The 21,983-nt window shown below is 40.8% G+C and overlaps 2 protein-coding genes across 4 annotated transcripts in view; both read right to left on the bottom strand.

The window, feature by feature from the left end:
- Positions 1 to 308: 308 nt before the first annotated feature.
- LOC139479971 (uncharacterized) lies at positions 309 to 2,053 on the bottom strand. The gene is made up of 2 exons (XM_071262924.1): positions 2,038 to 2,053; positions 309 to 1,156 (listed from the first exon to the last, which is right to left on the bottom strand). Exons 1-2 carry the CDS (start codon positions 2,051 to 2,053, stop codon positions 309 to 311), a joined length of 864 nt encoding a protein of 287 aa, XP_071119025.1.
- Positions 2,054 to 8,099: 6,046 nt separating this feature from the next.
- Positions 8,100 to 21,983, bottom strand: part of LOC139478622 (cysteine-rich secretory protein 2-like) — a 30,158-nt gene continuing 16,274 nt past the window's right edge. The window contains exons 6-15 of one of the 3 annotated variants that reach the window (XM_071261177.1): positions 20,243 to 20,368; positions 19,491 to 19,511; positions 18,814 to 18,837; positions 18,253 to 18,372; positions 17,494 to 17,517; positions 16,996 to 17,142; positions 14,045 to 14,164; positions 13,795 to 13,812; positions 9,197 to 9,333; positions 8,100 to 8,194 (exon numbers count right to left, since the gene is read on the bottom strand). In XM_071261177.1, the coding sequence (XP_071117278.1) occupies positions 9,209 to 9,333; positions 13,795 to 13,812; positions 14,045 to 14,164; positions 16,996 to 17,142; positions 17,494 to 17,517; positions 18,253 to 18,372; positions 18,814 to 18,837; positions 19,491 to 19,511; positions 20,243 to 20,368 (725 nt within the window). In that variant the 3' untranslated portion in view covers positions 8,100 to 8,194; positions 9,197 to 9,208. The remainder of the gene's footprint in view (positions 8,195 to 9,196; positions 9,334 to 13,794; positions 13,813 to 14,044; positions 14,165 to 16,995; positions 17,143 to 17,493; positions 17,518 to 18,252; positions 18,373 to 18,813; positions 18,838 to 19,490; positions 19,512 to 20,242; positions 20,369 to 21,983) is intronic. The other 2 variants (XM_071261178.1, XM_071261179.1) reach the window with 2 other exon arrangements.

The raw sequence follows: 21,983 nt of genomic DNA, 5'->3' as shown, positions 1-21,983 counted from the left end.
TTACAGTATTAAAGAAGTCGTTATCCAAAAATTGTGTCTACTTCGGATATTATATCAGCATTCTAGTAAGCAAACTGCCCTTGGACCAGGAAGTGACGTCGATATCTTTAACAGGATGTCTCTCGCTCACGGAACCAATTTGATTGGAATCACGTCATTCGAACAGAGCTGAAAACGGAGGCTATTTTTCACAATAGAATGGAGATAAGACACGTCTGATAATCGGTCATGTACAATCTCATTAAAATAATGAACTTATAATGACGAGTGGCGCCCATGTATGTTGAACGAATACGTATTATAACATTTCAGTACAAGTCCGATGTGGGCGGTATCCACCCTGTCGTGTTGACGGTATTCACTCTTTGTCTTCCAGTATTCCTGATGTATGTGCAGTGGATATGGTAAACGAATACGACCTTACAAGGGTTAAGAACACGGTAGCTCAGAACATTCTGGAACACCCACGTAATCACCAAGTCAATGCCCCACGCCATGGTGTCTGTCGTCAGGGAGTCAATGGCGGATGCTGTTAGACGTCCTTGTGGGACAAAAATATATGTGTCATGAGATCCGACAAATTTTCGTCCCTCGTCACAGAAGTCACCTGACATGTCACATGACTCTTCTAGTCTGCCGTGACGAGTCAATGCATACATTAACCTCTCCGATTTCAATCTTTCAATGTCAATGAGGTCGAATCCTCGTTCTGGGTAAACGTCTGCTTGGGTCACCATCACCAATCGACCTTGAAGTTTCTCAAATGCAAATCGGAAAGTCGAAAGCGCTTGCCTGGTGTTTTGTAAATAGTGGAAAAACAGTTTCTGTTGGATAGAAACACTTGAAAGTTTCTTATTAACGTGATCAGGCAGTAAATCTTGGTCGTAAAGAAGGTGGACTTCATGTATGTGCGGATGTATCAAGGTTCTGGAAAGGCCTGTAATATATTCCTCCGCTCGAGCCTCCTTCTGACTGAGACTGAGAGTGGAGTACCCAGGACTGTTCCATGTTGGGTCAAGCAAGTATGGAAATGTAAGAACAACAGAAATCCGTTGGTCATCTGTGGCCTTCTTTGGTACTGTAATCCTGTAGTGTAGGAAGAGCAGTGTGCATACTGCTGATATGGCCAAACCAAACATCAGAAATCCAGCCCTTCCTGAAACAAGAGTGAGTGATTGAGTGAGTGAGTGAGTGAGTTGGGTTTAACGCCGTTTTTAACAGTATTCAAGTCATATCACGGCGTGTCAGCTTAATGTGGGAGGAAAGCCCGAAGTGATGCGGGTCTCAGACGTTTACCACCTCGGTGAAACCCACGAGCACGGGTATGGTGCTGACAAACCTAGAAACATAATCGGGGCGAACCGGGATTCGAACCCACAATCATAGGTTTCTAGCGTGCCCAAGGGACGCAACTCTGCACAGCGAATCGCGGCGCCTTAGACGACTGGGCCACCCGTGCCCCCTCCTGAAACAAGAGTGAGTGAGTGAGTGAGTGAGTATGGTTTTGCACCACTTTTAGCAATATTCCAGCAATATCACGACGGGGGACACCAGAAATGGGCTTCACACATTGGATTGGTTAGTTGGTTTGTTGTTTAACGCCGCACTCAGCAATATTCCAGCTATATGACAGCGGTCTGTAAATAATCGAGCCTGGACGAGACAATCCATTGATTAATATCATGAGCATCAATCCACGCCCTTTGGATCGATAACATGCATCAACCAAGTCAGCGAGCCTGACCACCCGATCCCGTTATTCGCCTTTTACGACAAGCATGGGTTGCTGAAGACCTATTCTACTCCGGATCTTCACGGGTCCACACATTGGACAATAAAATGGTTCATCATTCCAAAAACATTGAAAAGGTGGATATTCAAAAAACATACTTTGTCATATTATAAGACCAGATTACAACACGGGACGCATTGCGGGACGCGAAATTAGTCTCCAATGTGCAGTAATGCCTCGAACGATAAGACATGTAATTGGCCGTTACAGTTGTACAGTGTTCAAACAACCTTAAAACGTTATACCTTTGAAAAGACGCATCTTAACCTCCACCACAGAAGCTGAATGTGCGGCACGTGAATACTATTTTGCACATGCAACACGCAGACGCAGTCCATCCATGACAGTTCTTTTCATTCTCGGACTTTGTTCAGACAACTATGATATATACCACTCAAAACAAGTTAAGAAGGCTGTGTTTCAATAACCCACCAGGAATGAAAGACTAACTACGGTCGAGTGAAAAATTAATCGGAATGTTTTAAAAGCTTCCTTAGTGTAATAGATATATATTACACAAAGATCCGGGGTAGAACAGGGCCCGGGATCATGAAAGTGGTCTTAGCTCAAATTTTGCTAAGCACGAATTTTGTCTTAAGTTTTTAAGATTTTGCTTAGCTAAGATTCGCTCTAAGACTGGATCTTGAAACGGTCTCAGCAAAATCTTAGCTAAGTCTAAGTCTAAGACCGTCGCCATAGGGACGCGCGCACGTAATATCGCACTACTGTAATCATTGGATGCCGAGGTTATTTTTCTGACGCACATTATCCTAAGATCGGAAAAGAGAAGGTTGTGCGAGAATTGCGCTCATCCGGGACTGGATCTACCTCTGGCTATAAAATTACGCAGTGATGTAGAATATTAAATTTCCTATCTGATGGTGTAAATTTAACTGTAAACATTAAACCGGTTTGAAAAAAAGACGCTGCTAAGTTTTGTCCGAGACTTTATTCTGCGTCGAAAAACAGGAAATTTCTCCCCTTTTTAGCGTACACCAATAAAAGTACTGTGCGACAAAAAAAAATATTTAGCAGCTTTACCGAAACTGTGAGCGAACAAAATACTGCATAATATTTGAACGACATAAATATATATCAAATGGAGCTAAATGAGTATGTATAACGACATAAATTCAATGCAAAAAATAGCCTGCCGTAAATGACGAAAACGGATTTACCGCTATGACGTCAAAAGGCGACAGAGAGGTTACACACGTTCAAAGGAAAGGGGGCATAACTACGCTATGCTTAGCACTAGTTTATTGTAACTAGGGTCACTTGGTGAGAATTAGCTGTGGGTAAGGACAGTGTATTTTCGTGGTGTTTTGTTCACGAGGAACCAAACTATTCCAACACAAATATCGATATTGAAACTGTATACGTTTAGGCATAAAAAACCATCAGAAATGATGAAATTAAACTTCATAAAAAGTGAGTGATAGCGAAATGGATGGCCCTATGTAAACCATAAATTAGTCCTTAGATTCCAACATTCTCCTGATTGTGCAAGTGTAATTTGACTAATGTTGCACCTATCTAACTGGATCACGAGCAGTATATCATCAAATGTAATTAATTACTAAGAAAATGACACAATTCTATTTGACGTCATGGCTGCTTGTTTGTCTTTCATAACCTCGGAGAAAGACGACTCTGGTTTTTTGATTGATACATATCTCCCCTAATTTTCGTTCATGATATGGAAAAAGTCCATGTGTTTAAAACGGAATTTGACGCTTTTTCGACACAACATAAAAAGACTGCGTTTACCATGTAAATAATGTCTGGAATAGATAAACAATTCGATAATGTACAGTGTATCTTAATTGGACAAGACACGCACCTGTTTGGCATCAATTTTACGTAATCAAGTACTGAAAAAGTATTTCAAACCAAACAAAATTATTTTTCAATATTGGACATGTATTTGTTCATTATTATGTAATTATTTCTCATCATCTTGTCTAAAAATTATACCATAAAAGATGCGAAGAAAGCTCTCTTGGTATAGAATTAACAGGATAATCGTATTAGGATAATCGTCCACCAACGGGGTACATGGCACGGGTTATATTTTAAAACTTTTTACAATTCGTGTAGAAATATAGTAAACAGTTTAATATCTTGTGGTCACAATATTTGATAAAGGATGAACCCATTGATTATATAATGCAAAACAAGAGAAATAATTCATAAGTCGTTTAATTGTGACCAACGCGCACCTGGCGAATCGTTAGATATCACTGTTCTGTATATCAAACGGCATAAAAAAAATTCCAAGACAAGGACAATTCTTTAAGAAATGTGTGCATACATTTTAACGAAAAAAAATATATCAATTTTCTTTAAGTTATATCTTCAGTTTAGTTATACAGCTATTCGTGGACACTGTTTATATGAACTTATAATATTGACTATTACACTCCCTAGAAATACATACATGTTGCAGTTGCATTTACATTTCATCTAGTATCACTTGTCCAAAATAAAGAAGTATCGTATACGACACTATAAACTTATCAATTTCATTTGTAAACATTGTTCAAACAAACAGGATATTATTAAAGGTTCATACATGTTGTGGCCTATATCTACTTATGATATCATATTGAACATTGATTAATATCCAAAGTGAAATTGAATGTGTGAAAAAATGTACACAAGACATGCACGATCTACATCATAATTGAAACTGTAAATAGCCTGCTAGGACACAATGATCGTGTGTACTTTCATTCACCTCAAAGAAATTACCTAATATGTACAACATATGTTGACGTATGACATCACTACCGGTGACCTACTTTTACAAAATGACGTGTTGACTGTCAACAGTACGCGGGATTTTACAAGGGGACTTTCGTTGATTCAGGGTTCGTATATACATAAATGTGACATGTAAGTAATCAGACCCATTCTGACAATCTGTGTACTGTTATTTGTTGTTATATTTTTCATTGAAACCAACGGAAATTCCGATAAATACTGATAAATACCGTTGTCGTTGTGCGTGATTTTGCGTCAGTCATGGCGTCACACTGGACAGGAACTTATTAAAGTTCAGGAAATATCAAATCATTGCAATGTATATATTCCCTAATTCTCCCTACGATTCTCTTCCCGTGTATATTCTGAAAATGCTGAGCCAATGTACTCAACGAATAGACGAATGGCTTTGTTTACATTTCCAACAAGTGCACTTTTTTCAGCGTTCGTTTTCACGACTCATTTATTTTGCTTCATTACATCTAGACAATTTGTATTGGTGACAAAGACCATTTGGCATTTGATTCTAAAATGTATTAGGAATTCAAGGATATAGGTATCGCAGCTGATTTTGAAAAATACGTGATGGTATTTGCGTCTCATTACCGGTGTACGTATAACGTGATTTTGTAAACACTATCCAATATGGCTGACACAAAGCGACTGAGCAACTGAAGGTGAAAAGCCCAAATAGCAAAAAACTGAAGGAATAACAAAACTTGAATAATAGGTGGGAGACTGTGGAAACGCGGAGTTGGGTAGAATCTATGCAAGTTCATCACCGGTTAGACCAACGATGAAAAAAATGGTAGGACGACGAAATCTATATCTCTCAAAGAGCTCTTCGTCGTTGTACAGATCAAGAGGGTTGAATCGGTCTCGAAATGTCCGATGATTTGCTATTTTGTCCTGTTTAGCCCCTAGGCGACGTATGAGGCGAACAGCCTCCGCCATCTTTCTTCCTACAAATTTTGTCTTAAGTCTACTCAGGGGCAGTCTTAGGATTTAAGATCAAATTTTGTCTTAGGCTTAAGATATTCTCAGTGATTGAGCTTCGTGATCCCCGATTTAAGACAAAATTTGATCTTAAGTCTAAATCTTAAGAGTTAAGACAAAATATGATCTTAAGTTAGTTTCATGATCCCGGGCCCTGGTCTTCAGCAACCCATGCTTGCTGTAATAGGCAACTAACAGGATCAGGTGGTCAGGCTCGGTGTCATCGTATCCCAATTGCGTGGATTGATGCTCATGATGTCAATCACTGGATTGTCTGGTCTGGTGTGTGTGCTCAAAAGCACAGTCGCAATTAATTAGGTTTTTAATAATGTGACATTGATCAGACAAGACATCTAAGATATGGTGAACTGTATTTGAGATCGCTTACCACGTGATTTGTGTCTTCACTTAATGGAGAGATAGAACTAAATGTGTCAAAGCGCAGTTTTTTAGAGGTTTGCCGAAAGCCTTTTTCTGCTATTTGAACATCATACCGCGTCATACCGAAAGACGTCAAAAGAGGGTACTGGCGCTCGGCATTAAGGGGCTAAAACAAGGACTGGTCGGCTAAGTGGGGTATTCATGTTAACTGCTGCATGGCATATCAGTGGGCCAGCAGTAAAAAATCGGCACGGAAACACACACACACACACACACACACACACACACACACACACACACACACACACACACACACACACACACACACACACACACTAACACACTAACACATACACTAACACTAACACATGCCACTCTCGAATACCCGCGTTAGAATACTAAGTAGGTCTTTGGTAGCCCATGCTTGTTGTAAGAGGCGAATAACGGGATCAGACTCGCTGACTTATTTGATGCTTTTCTTCGTATCCCAATTGCGGGGATCGATGCTTATGATATCACTCACTGGATTGGCTGGTCCAGACTCGATTATTTACACGTGCATACACGTCACAAAATAAATGCAATAAACGTTAAACCCCATTTCACCCCATCTCTTAGATTTAGATAAAACAGTACAGACATATGAAACAAATTTCATCCTGGTTTTGTTCACTCTTAGATTTTCTCTTGGATTTCGACAGATCAGGTGTTTTTCACTCACATGAGCCATATCAGATGTGTATTCGATCAAGTCTTTCAAGTGACAGGTAGAAAACAAACCGTTTTCATGCCTATATTTACACATTATGTAGCTATTTCCAGTGGACAAAAAGATCCTTATAGTATCTCGTCTTTATAGTGTTTCAACAGTAAATGCCTTGTTCGCAACAATCCCCGTTTTTTTTGTGCGAACCTTCACTGAAATGCTTCAGACAGACTCTAGTTTATTGGGATCAAAATGTTTTTTGTCATTGTATTGTTTTGAACAAGATCCGTAAACAGGATCCGTAAACTTATTTTACATATATTTATGTGACGCTTAACACTGAGCGTAATAAGGCCTGTTTTTCCCAGCCTTGTTCCCTGGGTATGCTGCGCCGGCGCTCAGTGTATCGCCAGCGCAGCATACACAGGAAACCAGCTGTGTTTTTCCCTGTTTGGTCGGCAGGAAAAAAAGACATTTCAGAGTTGATAGTCACACAATGACCGGTTGAGTCCTTGAGTTCGAAAGCACTTTCCTGGTGTTTCGTGAATAGAGGAACAATAGCTTCTGTTGGAAAGTAACATTTTGTAAGTTTCTTATCAACATGATCTTAGAATCCCATACCACTCTCCCTGTAAGTATTTCAGGTCCGAATAGCGCCCACTGTTGCTTGTTGTACGATGGGACTGAGATGAGGATGATATGGTCAGGCTCTCAGACTAGAATCACAGTGAAGTGTTGTACCTCGAACCTGGTATTGATGGTTAATGATGCATTCAGTGACTGATTTGCATGTCTACATTCGGTACTTACATGACACAGTGATATAGATAGTGAATATGCTTCGCTGTGGCGTTAAACAATATTCATTCATTCATTTACCCCAATGCAGTGAGGTAACCTCAAATCGGGAAATATCGCCCCTTTCCGTAACAGCAAAGATATTCTATTTTCACCAGAAATGGCCGATCGTTTTCAGAATGTGATAGCCTCGTGGTTACAGCCGCCCTTTGTCTTACCGAAGGCCCGGGTTCGATTCCTGGCGTGATTTTGCTGGGAGTTTGCTGGGAGTTTGCTGTAGTGAGTGAGTGAGTTGGGTTTAACGCCGCTTTTAACAGTATTCCAGTTATATCACGGCGTGTCAGCTTAATGTGGGAGGAAAGCCCGAAGTGATGCAGGTGTCAGACGTTTACCACTTCGGTGAAACCCACGAGCACAGGTATGGTGCTGACAAACTTAGAAACATAATCGAGGCGAATAGGGATTCGAACCCACAATCATAGGTTTCTGGTGCGAACAAGGGACGCAACTCTGCACAGCGAATCGCGGCGCCTTAGACGACTGGGCCTGCCATGCCCCCGGATTTTGATGTAAGCGGTGTAAACCCATACTCACTCATTTAACCTCATAAATTCACTGAATCTATTTTGCTAAAACAAACACGTGCATGTTTAAGCTCAATCTCGTTTAATCTCTGAATTATCGACAGTACACATGTGAATATCATAACGAATTGTCTCAGACTTGATATAGTTGATAAATCCAGTCCGATGAACCTGTGAAAACAAGGAAACAAACTTTTAGAATGCAACATATTTATACAGCTGAAAACACATCCTCATTCCAAAATTGGAACTGTTGCAAGTTATACTTAGCGGACATAAAATTCAACCTTGGCTGCGGAAATTACTCGATCTCGGTTTGTAAATCAAGAGATGATTTTACGACTGCTTTACCGTGCAAGAAAACTATTTTGGCAAATTTCAGCTCACCAATAGACTATACGCGTTCAGCGTAAAGCTAAATGTCGCGCTGTCTAATCTGCAGTTTACATGGAAAAACACACACACCTATTTCGAAAATCAAGGAACACGGTTTCTAGCTTTTGTTGTCAATAAAGATTTAAGCCCCCTCAACTTTACATAGTACGGATCATCTTCCGCTATGTTTGAGTGAGTGAGTGAGTTGGGTTTAACGCCGCTTTTAACAGTATTGCAGTTATATCACGGCGTGTAAGCTTAATGTGAGAGGAAAGCCCGAAGTAATGCAGGTCTCAGACGTTTACCAGCGAGCACAGGTATGGTGCTGACAAACCTAGAAACATAACCGGGGCGAACCGGGATTCGAACCCACAATCATAGGTTTCTGTCGTGAACAAGGGACGCAACTCTGCACAGCGAATCGCGGGGCCTTAGACGACTGTGCCACCCGTGCCCCCTTCCTGTTTGAACATCTCCCAGCTCTTTAGAATAACATTTGAATAATCACACACCCATTAGCACCAAATCTGTCCCGGAGAAAGTCATAATAACAATATTGCATTGCCTCTCAAATCTCAGTCCCGGGTACGACAAATGGTCCTGGTAACACATACTTGTTTCATACAAGAGGCGACTTAATAGGATCTCATATTTACAAATGTGTTTTTGTCGGGGCAAGACTCAATGAGTTCCAGGCCTCCTTCATATAGTGGATTAATGTTGTCGGCTTAAACAACATTCACGCACTCATTCCCTCAAATCTCGAACCAGTGACTGGTAATGGCATCAGACGCTTACTGTGTCAGATGTTCAACAAGTTTTGCACGACTTCTTGCATTTCTTGGACATGTAGCGTGGGTTGTTTCGGCATTCCCCAGAGTTGGCCCATTTGGCGCAACTGCTGTTCTCGTCTCTACAGCTAGAGTTACTCCCTCCTGAAATAGAAACATCACACACATGACTATGTAATACCTATACTTATAATGACTAATATTTACCCAAACACTAGCATTCTCTAACAGTCATCAGTTTTAGCCGACTTGTCAAACTTCTAAATGTCTCATTACAAATATCAAAGGCAGGGGAAATATCGCCGTATAATTTCACCTACAAATGTGATTTATTACCGGTCAAATAATGGTCTAAATCATATCTTGTGCTAGCAGGTTTTATATTTGGCATCATCCAAATGGGTCAAACATATATAATTGTGTACAGTGATTGCCTTGAATCACCACACATTACAAGAAGTGTTTTGCAATTTTTAAACTATGTATACTTACCGAACATTTGATCATTTTATGTAAAACATATTCACTTTACAAATATTTTTTTACATAAACGCCCCATCACACATTGCATAACAGGGTCAATACTTGCATCACAATGGCTCATGCGCTACCAGTAACGGCATGATTAAAACGGTACTGGACATCACTACCGGCCAAGTACATCCGATGTGGCAAGGAGCTGGTGCTGGTTAGCCCGCGCCGGGCCAGAATTGCTATAGTGATAATGCACGCAGTATGACCATAACGGTCCCAATGCTGGCTTGGAACAAGTGGGTCACTTCCGGTTACCGTCAAAAAAGATACTTCACTGAGCCGGTTCGGGCCTTATGTCGACTTTCTGCAAGTGTGCGACCCGTAAAGATCCGGGTAGAGACTTCGGCAACCCATGCTTGTTGTAAAAGGCGACTATGCTTGTCGTAAGAGGCGAGTAATGGGATTGGGTGGTCAGGCTCGCTGACTTGGTTGATGCATGTCATCGTATCCCAATTGCCAGGATCGATATGCATGATGTCAATCACTCGATTGTCTGGTCCAGACTCGAATATTTACAGACCGCCGTCATATAGCTGGAATATTGATGCGTGCGGCGTTAAACAACAAACAAACAAACAAACAGCAAGTGTGTCAATACTTGCTGTTACAGAATCAGTATTGGCTCGCATACCGGGCAAGTACAGTCTCATGATGATTTGTCAGCTTATACCGTCTGCTACAGAGAGACAAACCCCAGAATATGAGTTTTGACAGTAAGCTGAATGAATGCTTGACTGGTTAAGTTCAACCTTATAATGCAACATCCAAGACTGAATGTTATGGATCAACTGAATTTTAAGACCATTTCATACTAGTATTTGTTTGTTTGTGATTTAACGCCGCACTCAGCAATAATCCAGCTATATGATAGCGTCCTGTAAATAACAGACCAGATAATCCAGTGATGGATATTGTGAGCAAAGAACCACGCCGTCGGGTTACTATGACACGCTGTCAACCACGTCACCGAGCCTGACTACGTCATACCACAAGCATAGGTTGCTGGTGACATATTCTAACCCGGAATCCCAACGTGAATTCATTAAATGATGGTCTACATAAGATACTGTCCAAACCAAACCAAAACCAAACCAAACAAACCCGAAAACAAAAGAAAAAGACACCAGTAAAGTCTTAAAACCATGAGCGAAAAGCATAGTTTATAATAATACGTTTAATTTTTGCAAGGAAAGGGAGTTAACTGACTATACAAGTCCAGTTTCAGTCCAGTTATCTCCCTTGCCTCGGAAGATGGCAAGCCCCTGGAATCTTGTTATCAATTGTTGTTCACATTGTTTGTATATTTATTTCCCAGTTATGCAATGTTAGCAGGGGTATTCCATGTGTCATTTGTTTTATTACAGCGGGTTCGAATCCCACTTATGTTCCTGGGTTTGTCTGCACCATACATATGCCCATGGGTATCACCAAGGCCGTCTGAGACCTGCATCACTTTCGGCATTTGCCTCACTTCAAGCTGATTTAACTAAAAGACTGTTCAAAGAAACGATTTGTCAAAGAGTTTTGCACGCTTATAGCAATTATTCAATATGTTCGTATAAACTATTTGTATATTTTCATTGCCTTAAAGACCGCCTTCATGGTCTAGTGGATAGAGCACCTGCCAGGAGAACGAAAGGTCGGTGTTTCGATCCCCGGCCGCATCATACCAAAATACAGATGGTTCCTTGATGTTACACTGCCTGTCGCTCGGCGTTAAGGGGATAAGCGTTAAACTCCATTTTACCTCACCACGTCATTGCCTTAAAGGGACATGAGTTGCCCAGTCTTTGTAATACCCGGAATGCGCAGTGCAGAGTTGCGTTCGAAACGTTTGGACTTTCGTGACATAGATGACACGCCTTGAATGAACGGATATATTGTTCATAGCTGCGTTAAACCAAATTCACTCACAATACAATAGAGTTAATTGAATTTTGCCCCTCTTTACCCTTACAGATCAGGCTTTAATTCGATGGGTCTTGTACAAAATCTTAAATGTTTGAAAATGCTGACACTAAAACATAATCATTCAGAAAATAAAATTAATAATCTTACCTTTAACATAATAAACAAAGAAACATGACATGTTTTAATTATAACTAAACTTAAATATGTCTTGACATTTCGAAGCAGTGAAATGATATCAAATAAGCTGAAAGTATTACGATAGAAGAAATGTGTTTCTGAATAATGGAAACAGGAAAACAGTGAAGCGTAATGCTATTGCGAAGAATATATATACTTAAATGCAGAACGTTCTTGTGGCTACAACTGTGCTTATCTGGAGGGATAGAAAACAGTTGAGACAAATTCCTGGTCGGGCACCTGTTTCATAGTGATATGATGATGATACGACAGAGTGTTTCGTGTTTATGATGATCGAATGATTCATTCAGTGACTGCGATGAAGATGATGGATGGCTTCATTTGAATACAGCGATTATCTAACAATTACGTCGTCATTCGAAAATCGCGTCATATGGACAAACTAATATGCTAATCGCGCGATATACAATTGATGATTAAAACATATCGCGTCATATGAGTATGGTGAGCTACAGTTAGCGTTATATGCAAATTGCAATCCAGCAAAGGCGACAGATGAATATGATGATCCAACACTTGCGACGTATTGTGGCATCACCTGAATTTGGTGATCCAACAATCGCGGAAAATGCGCAGCTGTGATCGTTGAAATTGCGCAGCGCCACAAACAATGGTACCCAGTGGCGGATATTTTCGTTTGGGTAACGATTTAGAATATCATTTTTATTGTCCATTTTACGCTATTTCTATTTGTCAAATTTGATTTTGATCAGGCATTTACGATTAAGCATGACCTAGAATATTAAAATCTGCAGAGATGCTATGTTCCGTTTGCTTGCCCTTTAACAACCATATGCTGGACCTAACAATCGACAGAAGGCCCAGGCAAGCCAAGGCATCGAAGTTTCACCCTCCATAAAAGATAGATCCAACATTATACTAATGACAATTGGATTAGAATTTGTATAGATCATCAAATAGCTCAAATCGTTCACGAAGGAGATAACTGATATTTAATCTCATGTTCAATTGAATATTTTTGTTTTGCTTTACATGTTTCATAACAACATCTCCAAAATACCCTGTTCACACAACAACTATTTACTGTAGCGACTTAATAATATAACTCAGGTAATGTGTGTCGAAAGTGCTGAAATAGCAATTGCTTGGTTCAACATTTCCGGCCATTTTCCAATTTGTATCAATTGATCATCACTGCGCTTTACAAGCAAAGAACAAACTAAAACCTCATAAACAACAGAAACACCAAGAAATAAAACAACAATCTACCGCCACCAGATTCCCTGCCAGGGGCACCACTGCAAGAAACACCCATGCCAACCCACTCACTAGTTCCTCCAGCCATCGTCACCTTAAAGGAGGCCATCGAGTTGTACCCAAAGGCTGGAGCTCTAATGTAACACGTGACCAACATACGTCACAAGGAATTCCCGTTCTCTACAATACACCAGAGTAACTTATTACTTAGGGTTAGTGAGTAGAAAATCCCGGTGACGCTGAAAATACCACGAAACCGCAAACCCGATTGGGTATTGAGCAGCGTTTTAAATGAGTGCTCGATGGCTACCTTTAATGCACTTGACACGTACCCCTACATTCACACGATTTGCGACAATGCATTCTCATCCATTCTTCATTGTTTACACATTCTCCTCTGTCCGCCCACGATGGGCAACTGTCGTAATAGTCTACACAGACTTCACCTGTTGATGGAATTCGTATATCATTGAGGAACCTTTAAAAATACGTTTCTTTTGAAATCAAAGTTTCTCTCGTTAAAATGCATGGGCCTTTCCATCACTATTCATTCAGTCGTTTGATATGTTAAACAAGGAATTTCTCGGTAACAAATAATTTCTTATTTTGAATAAAATTATTTCGACGTTACAACTGTCTAATTAAATTAGAATAACTTATATAAATTATGGAAACACATTGTATATTAATAAAGGCGCGGCACATATTAAAAAAATAAGAAAGGAGAAAAGATCAGATACGTACTGTCCCCAGACGAAGAATCTACAATAAAGATAACATCTTGTATAAGAGAACTATTTACAGAACAAAACTACAAAAGAACTACATAATGTTTTCGACAATTCTCGAAAGGCGTTTCTAAGGCTCGCAGCTTACCACCAACCAAAATTTAATTTATATATAAGACGTAATTTTTGTTTGTTAAAATGTTATGCAAATGCTCTATTCCAAATTCTATATGTGTCTAGCTCATTTAGTTTGAGTTGTAGCTCACCTGCACACTGTCCGCACGATCTCTGGCAGTATTTGTACATCCAGCCCGGGTTTCGATCACATTCACCGTATTCTGCCCACGAGCGGCAGTTACCGTGACTGTCATAACACGTGGTTTCATCTATAACGATTTGGGGACATTAACTAGCGATGTCAGGCTTTCCTTTACGTTGTGTTTGAGAATTTGCGATCGCAACTTTGTTTTACATCATTAAGAGCTCGCATTGTCTAAGAATATATTTTTACGGTGAGATTATTATGATTACAATTAATATGAAAATATTTGAGTTATAGTTTGCTAAAAAGTAAATAAAATTATAAATTCATCATCATGTAAAATTATCATAGCTAATCTTGATAATGACATAGAGATGTTTCATTAATTCATATGGAAAGTAACGTCATCTTTGACATCAGCATGTGATGGACATTGGAGAGAACGCGATAGTCACCACCAGCATGAGGGATACGAAGACAGGATAATTCCAAATTCAACCGAAAACTTCTATCAGACACCAGAAAAGGAACATTGACATACACATACTTGAATACCAGGGACTAAAACTACAAATCATACAACGAATAAATGCACATCCCAAGAACCAACAACTTTTAGAACACCGAGAAACAACTTTGAAATTTGAGATACATACAATCTTTACATATCTAAAACAAATGTAAACCATGTGTCATGAGTTGTTTTAACGGCGTTTATATTACGTTAATCATTATCGTTGTCAATGGACGAGAATGACGTTAATATTACGTTGAACGTTATCGTAGTTGATGGATCAGAACGGCGTTAATATTACGTTAAACATATATAGTAGTTGATGGAAGAGTATGGCGTGTATATAACGTTAAACGTTATGGTAGTTGATGGATGATGACGTTTATATTACGTTAAACATTATCGCAATTGATGGATGAGAATGACGTTCATATTACGTTAAACATGATCGTAGTTGATGGAAGAATATGACGTTAATATTACGTTAAACATTATCGTAGTTGAATGGAAGAGTATGGCGTTCATATTACGTTAAACATTATCGTAGTTGATGGACGAGAATAACGTTCATATTACGTTAAACAATATCGTAGTTGATGGACGAGAATGACGTGTATATAACGTTAAACGTGATCGAAGTTGACAGAGGAGTATGGATGACAACATGCACGACTATAAGCGACATTGCATTTGCTATGCGTTATCATTACTAATAGATGAATATAAATTAACCACATGTATATCTGTTAGCGACATCTACATAAGGTTATACGTGATCGTCATGAATGGATGTTTGTTTGTTTGCTGGTTTGTTTGTTGTGTAACGCCGCACTCAGCAATATTCAAGCTATGTGACGGCGGTCTGTAAATAAACGAGTCTGGACAAGACAATCCAGTGATTGGCATCATGAGCATCGATTCACAAAATTGGGATACGATGACATGCAACAACCAAGTCAGCGACCCTTAACACCCGATCCCGTTAGTCGCCTCTTACGACAAGCATAGTCGCCGCATGAGTTGCTGAAGACCTATCCCCCCCCCCCCCCCCCCGAACTTTCACGAGTATCATGGTTGATATAAAGCGACCACATGTATAGCTGTTAGCGACATGAACATTAGGCTATACGTGAGCGTTGTTACTGGATAGGTATGATCGCATGCTTTCAGTATACATATATACACAATGTGACAAGCTTGAAGGAATAGGTGAACAGATAGGTGACTAAAATGCATAATACGTTTTATGAGGTATGTATATACAGAGGTTATTTAAAGTTAAAGACCTTAGTAATATATACATGTCATTGAAGTGGAGACGTATGTAAGAACTTATTTAAAAGGGTGACAATGAACCAGTTGTGACATGAAAATACATCCCAATGAAGATATGAACAGTGTACGTAATAACATGTATGATATGTATATATAACTGAATATATAAGCGTGTTTAATCTGCTATGTGCTAAATGCTTCATGCACTGCGCATACGAGCAAGGCAACCAGTATATGGCTCTACTCTCTCTACTTCAGCGCACGTGGCGCCATGCTGCAGGCGCGGTATCACTATAGGTAAGACCACATAGGTTCCGTTTGACACGGACATAATACTTGTTACTGGTAATATCACTACTTTAAGCACGGACAGTTAGAGGGGCGGATCCCGTGATGACATAAGGCGCTCCAATGTGTTGTGAACAATACCCGATGGGCTCAATCCGCTTACCCGTTGGTTTCCGCAGTGGTATATTACACAATTCAACATCCGGGCATACTACATCCATTGAGATGTACTTCTATATAAAAATGACAAAACCCTTTCAATATTATCGAGAAACATCTTCAGTACTCACATGAGCTTGTTAGTTAAGGGGGCGGTCGGGTAGCCTAGTGGTTAAAGCGTTCGCTCGTCACGCCGAAGACCCGGGTTCGATTCCCGACAAAGGTACAATGAGTGAAGCCCATTTCTGGTGTCCCCCCCCCCGTGATATTGCTGGAATATTGCTAAAAGCGGCGTAAAACTATACTCGCTTTTAGTTAAGTCAATCTATCAGGATTTCGTCGTTTCCATATTCACCACAAGTGCAGTTTAAAATGGTTCGTTTCTCTATGATTCTTATCGGAAATAATATATTTATTGATAATGTCATACCCTAAAAGTTGTGGATATTTGACGAATTAGCTCATTTCATGACCTGTTGGTGAATATACGTGAAACGAGACGGTTGTTTTCCATATTAGAGTGGTCATATCCATATATACCAACAATGCCTCTAGTCTAGTCTATTCAGGCAGCTTCATCAACAGAGCCATGGCAGACAGCCTTGGGCGATGCTATTCATGCAGTATCTCCGTTGCAGTGCACTATACCTCGTGTGACAAGCTACTGCAAACATCATAAGTGCAAACAGTGCAGACCATCTTGCTAGTCATTGACCTACCATAGCAAGTATTGCAGGATTTGGGACATTTGACCTTCATGTATGCGGGATTTCTTGCACACTGATTTTGACTAGCCCATCGTTTGCAAGACCGGACCTTGTCACGACATTGTTTCGTCTTGGGCTTCTTTACTGTAGTGACCTTTTCTGTTTGCGTTGGTAACAGATACATTTAGAATGGCTTCTTTGATTCACATATGTGTATTAGATCACATATCTTACACATAATAACATTGAACCAGGTGTCCATATTGTTAATGGAGTAGAATATTTAGGACGTATTACTAAATATGAAGTTGATATTGCTGGAATGAAGTGAGAGATTAGGTGGCAGTTTCGACAATAAACTAATTTATTCTTTGTTGTTTAAAACACGTGCGTGCACCGCTAGCGCATTGAGATGAAGCGCTTTCTTGTTCCAGATCACTTTTCGTTAAGATCGTCCCAAGTTATATTTGAACCCCGTGTATTTCTTGTATGTATTAGGGAAACACTTACCTTTCTTACCTCCATTGGACGTACCTATAAACCATCAAAACATGATTTCGTTTTCCATCTCAAATCATGGACGCTACATTGGCCACACATTCTTTTTACCATCAATAAAGTACCATTACCGCTAAAAAATAATAGTCTTGGTTCTCACGCACCACCCGCATCATCAATTATATTTCCATTTCCAAAAAGGCAAAATCGCTGAAATTATCCGCTTCTGGAACATACGATCCAGGCAATGAAATGCTACAATACTTAAAAACAATGCGATCCAATATAGCATGCAGTTACTTCCCTTTACATTGGCACTGAATGAAATATTGGATGAAGGTAATAGACACAATGGACACTTCTATATCCAGGATGCTTCGTCATGTGTTGTGCGCTCACGATAATGACATCGCGTTGTATGCGTGTATTATGCACACTGTGATAGTCCAAAGGTAGTCAAATACCGTATTCCAGTATTTTACTCATCCAGGAATACATTTATGTAGAAAGGCCCTTTGTCCTCTGGTACTCAACTGTTTATTTGGTTACATACTAGCTTCAACAGCAAACCACCGCCCGCCCGCACTATATTTTCAAAAGCAATTGCCTGAGAACCAATTCTTTCCACATAACAACACCTAGACGAAACGAAAACGGTATGAATATACATATTTTTTTGAAATTTGAACTTGGTAAACGCATATCTTTAATGACGGTTATTTGCTCTTTCGCTTGATATAACTCGCTGATTACTAGATATAACACACGCACCTCCCCCACAGACGTTGCAAGACTTTTTACACCTGGACTTCATGTAACGGGGTCTTGTGGTACAATAGCCGCTATTTGCCCAGGAGGGACATCTTCTGTCGGAGTCAGCACAGTTCCCACCTACACACACACAGGTCCAGAAACACCTTGCGAACCAAGGGCGATTACAGCACGCGCAGTGTTGAAACATGGGCCTCTACAGAGGCTGTGAAATCAGTATTAGCTAGAAGCGCTCGTAAACAATTCAAAACGTCAGGTCATGATCATTGGCAGCAGCAAGCGATCGTATTGGCGTATTGATTATGTCACAACAAACTAGAATATTCATATGTTTGGGATTATGTATTAAGACCATGCCGCTGCAACTAGATACAAAGGATGGTAAAAACGATTAGTTTTCAGAACATTTGTATAGATTTATGACATGTATAATAAATATACATATTAAACTTCAGGTAATGACAGGACAATGGAATTACAATTTTTAAAACAAAGGTAACATCTGAGAAAAACGTTTATGTTAATCAAGCACAATATCTCTAACAATTGCAGTTATCTTACCTGATGGTTTCTGCTTAGAGTTACCTGAGACAAAAGATATTTGGCATGTAATACAGTTGATATTCAGAGCCGAATAGACCTGTCAAGGGTTATACTCTTTTACTTTTCAAGTGTATATAGAGACTGATAGCCAGGCCTGCTTTCATACCGTTTTTGGAACACAAACTATATAATGACTTTAGTTGCATATTTATCGGATAGACATGATACTGAACATAAACTAGAAATGATGTGAGGACGTGAATACTGTTTTCACACCACAGTCAGCAATGGTAAATTTATATAACGTCGACTTGTGCATAGTCGTGGGTGGAATAGACGAACCAGTGGTTGATAGCAGGTACATCTTTCCTGTCCGTTGTGGTACAATTACACGCAATTAGCCCAGCCAAATGTTCGTACACCTGTTCCTTATATCAGACTACCAGAGCCGACTGATTAAAATATGGTACCTTACCGAGTGGGCTGACTGAGCCCCGACGGGGTACAATCATGATAGTATACACTTGGTTTGATTGAACACTGCTGACGGCGACATAAAACAACATTTGATAATTTGATTATAAGAAACTGAAGACATATAACTTCATTGCTGTATTTTAAAGTTTTTAATCTAATGTTATCAATCAAAAGTTATTCATGTATATTTTATATATGTATATAAAAATATGCCTTACCCTTTGCTGGCTTTCCTCCAGCTGAAATGGAATCATTTGGGTTACAATTGTTTGAAATAGCAGACCAAAGTAGAGGAACATACAGTCCTGACAGAATACGGCACCATCTGAATATATACTCACCGCCATAGAAACATACATAGAAGTATGTGTTTTAAGAAGAGATGTTTCCAATGTGTAATACTTAATGACAAAATTAACAATCAGTCAAGTGTTACCACAGAGTGTCTTTATCCTTATCACGATATGCTGCACGTGATTTCGAAACTTTACACACTGATCCTTCACGAGACAAATAGTGCATCTCGAATCATGGATCTATGACGTCACAAGTGATGCGTTTATGAGCGTCGATGCACACAACAAACCAGTATGTTCGTTTGTGCGTCGAACCAATCTAATATCTCTAGAATATGAGTAATTCTTCATGTATTAACCAACATGTATGGTATTCGCGTTGCTTTTGTCGGTGAGTATATGTTTTCACAAATACAAACCACCGATTTCGCTGCTTCTGCAACAGGCCGAACACATGTGTCATGGGTTGTATTTTTTATACCTTGAAGGGTTTATAGAGATATTAACCAAGTGTGTTTTCGTAACGTAAATATCATATTTTATGAAATACAAGTTATAACATGGCCTAATTTGCATATTTATCGGATTGTGGTACCAAGTTCATCGGATTGGTTAATCGCATCGACGACACAAACTATTAAATCATACATTATGTCACAATTTGGGGGAGTTACCTGTGCAGAATTTACATGCGAGAGCACATTTCTCTTTCATGAATTCTTTGTTCTGTGTGCACTGTTGCATGGAGTTGGCCCACATGTCACAGTTGGCGTCCAGGTCTTCACACGGGTCAGCCCCACCTGTGGACAGTAGGACCTCATACAGTACACGGGGTAGGGTGGGACAGTAGGACCTCATACAGTACACGGGGTAGGGTGGGACAGTAGGACCTCATACAGTACACGGGGTAGGGTGGGACAGTAGGACCTCATACAGTACACGGGGTAGGGTGGGACAGTAGGACCTCATACAGTACACGGGGTAGGGTGGGACAGTAGGACCTCATACAGTACACGGGGTAGGGTGGGACAGTAGGACCTCATACAGTACACGGGGTAGGGTGGGACAGTAGGACCTCATACAGTACACGGGGTAGGGTGGGACAGTAGGACCTCATACAGTACACGGGGTAGGGTGGGACAGTAGGACCTCATACAGTACACGGGGTAGGGTGGGACAGTAGGACCTCATACAGTACACGGGGTAGGGTGGGACAGTAGGACCTCATACAGTACACGGGGTAGGGTGGGACAGTAGGACCTCATACAGTACACGGGGTAGGGTGGGACAGTAGGACCTCATACAGTACACGGGGTAGGGTGGGACAGTAGGACCTCATACAGTACACGGGGTAGGGTGGGACAGTAGGACCTCATACAGTACACGGGGTAGGGTGGGACAGTAGGACCTCATACAGTACACGGGGTAGGGTGGGACAGTAGGACCTCATACAGTACACGGGGTAGGGTGGGACAGTAGGACCTCATACAGTACACGGGGTAGGGTGGGACAGTAGGACCTCATACAGTACACGGGGTAGGGTGGGACAGTAGGACCTCATACAGTACACGGGGTAGGGTGGGACAGTAGGACCTCATACAGTACACGGGGTAGGGTGGGACAGTAGGACCTCATACAGTACACGGGGTAGGGTTGGACAGTAGGACCTCATACAGTACACGGGGTAGGGTGGGACAGTAGGACCTCATACAGTACACGGGGTAGGGTGGGACAGTAGGACCTCATACAGTACACGGGGTAGGGTGGGACAGTAGGACCTCATACAGTACACGGGGTAGGGTTGGACAGTAGGACCTCATACAGTACACGGGGTAGGGTGGGACAGTAGGACCTCATACAGTACACGGGGTAGGGTGGGACAGTAGGACCTCATACAGTACACGGGGTAGGGTTGGAGGTGTGTGTGACACATACAGTACACGGGGTAGGGTGGAAGTTTTTGTGACACATTCGGTACAGGGGGTAGGATGGGAGGGGTTGTTGACACACAAACAGTAGAGGGGGTAGGATGGGAGGGGTTGTTGACACACAAACAGTAGAGGGGGTAGGATGGGAGGGGTTGTTGACACACAAACAGTAGAGGGGGTAGGATGGGAGAGGTTGTTGACACACATACAGTACAGGGGGTGGTATGGGAGGGGTTGTTGACACACATACAGTAGAGGGGGTAGGATGGGAGGGGTTGTTGACACACATACAGTACAGGGGGTAGGATGGGAGGGGTTGTTGACACACAAACAGTAGAGGGGGTAGGATGGGAGGGGTTGTTGACACACAAACAGTAGAGGGGGTAGGATGGGAGGGGTTGTTGACACACAAACAGTAGAGGGGGTAGGATGGGAGGGGTTGTTGACACACAAACAGTAGAGGGGGTAGGATGGGAGGGGTTGTTGA

The sequence above is a fragment of the Haliotis cracherodii genome, unplaced genomic scaffold (genome assembly GCF_022045235.1).
Source record: "Haliotis cracherodii isolate W230 unplaced genomic scaffold, xgHalCrac1.p SCAF_4, whole genome shotgun sequence".
Lineage (NCBI taxonomy): Eukaryota > Metazoa > Mollusca > Gastropoda > Lepetellida > Haliotidae > Haliotis > Haliotis cracherodii.
This window is presented reverse-complemented; position numbering and strand designations above follow the sequence as displayed.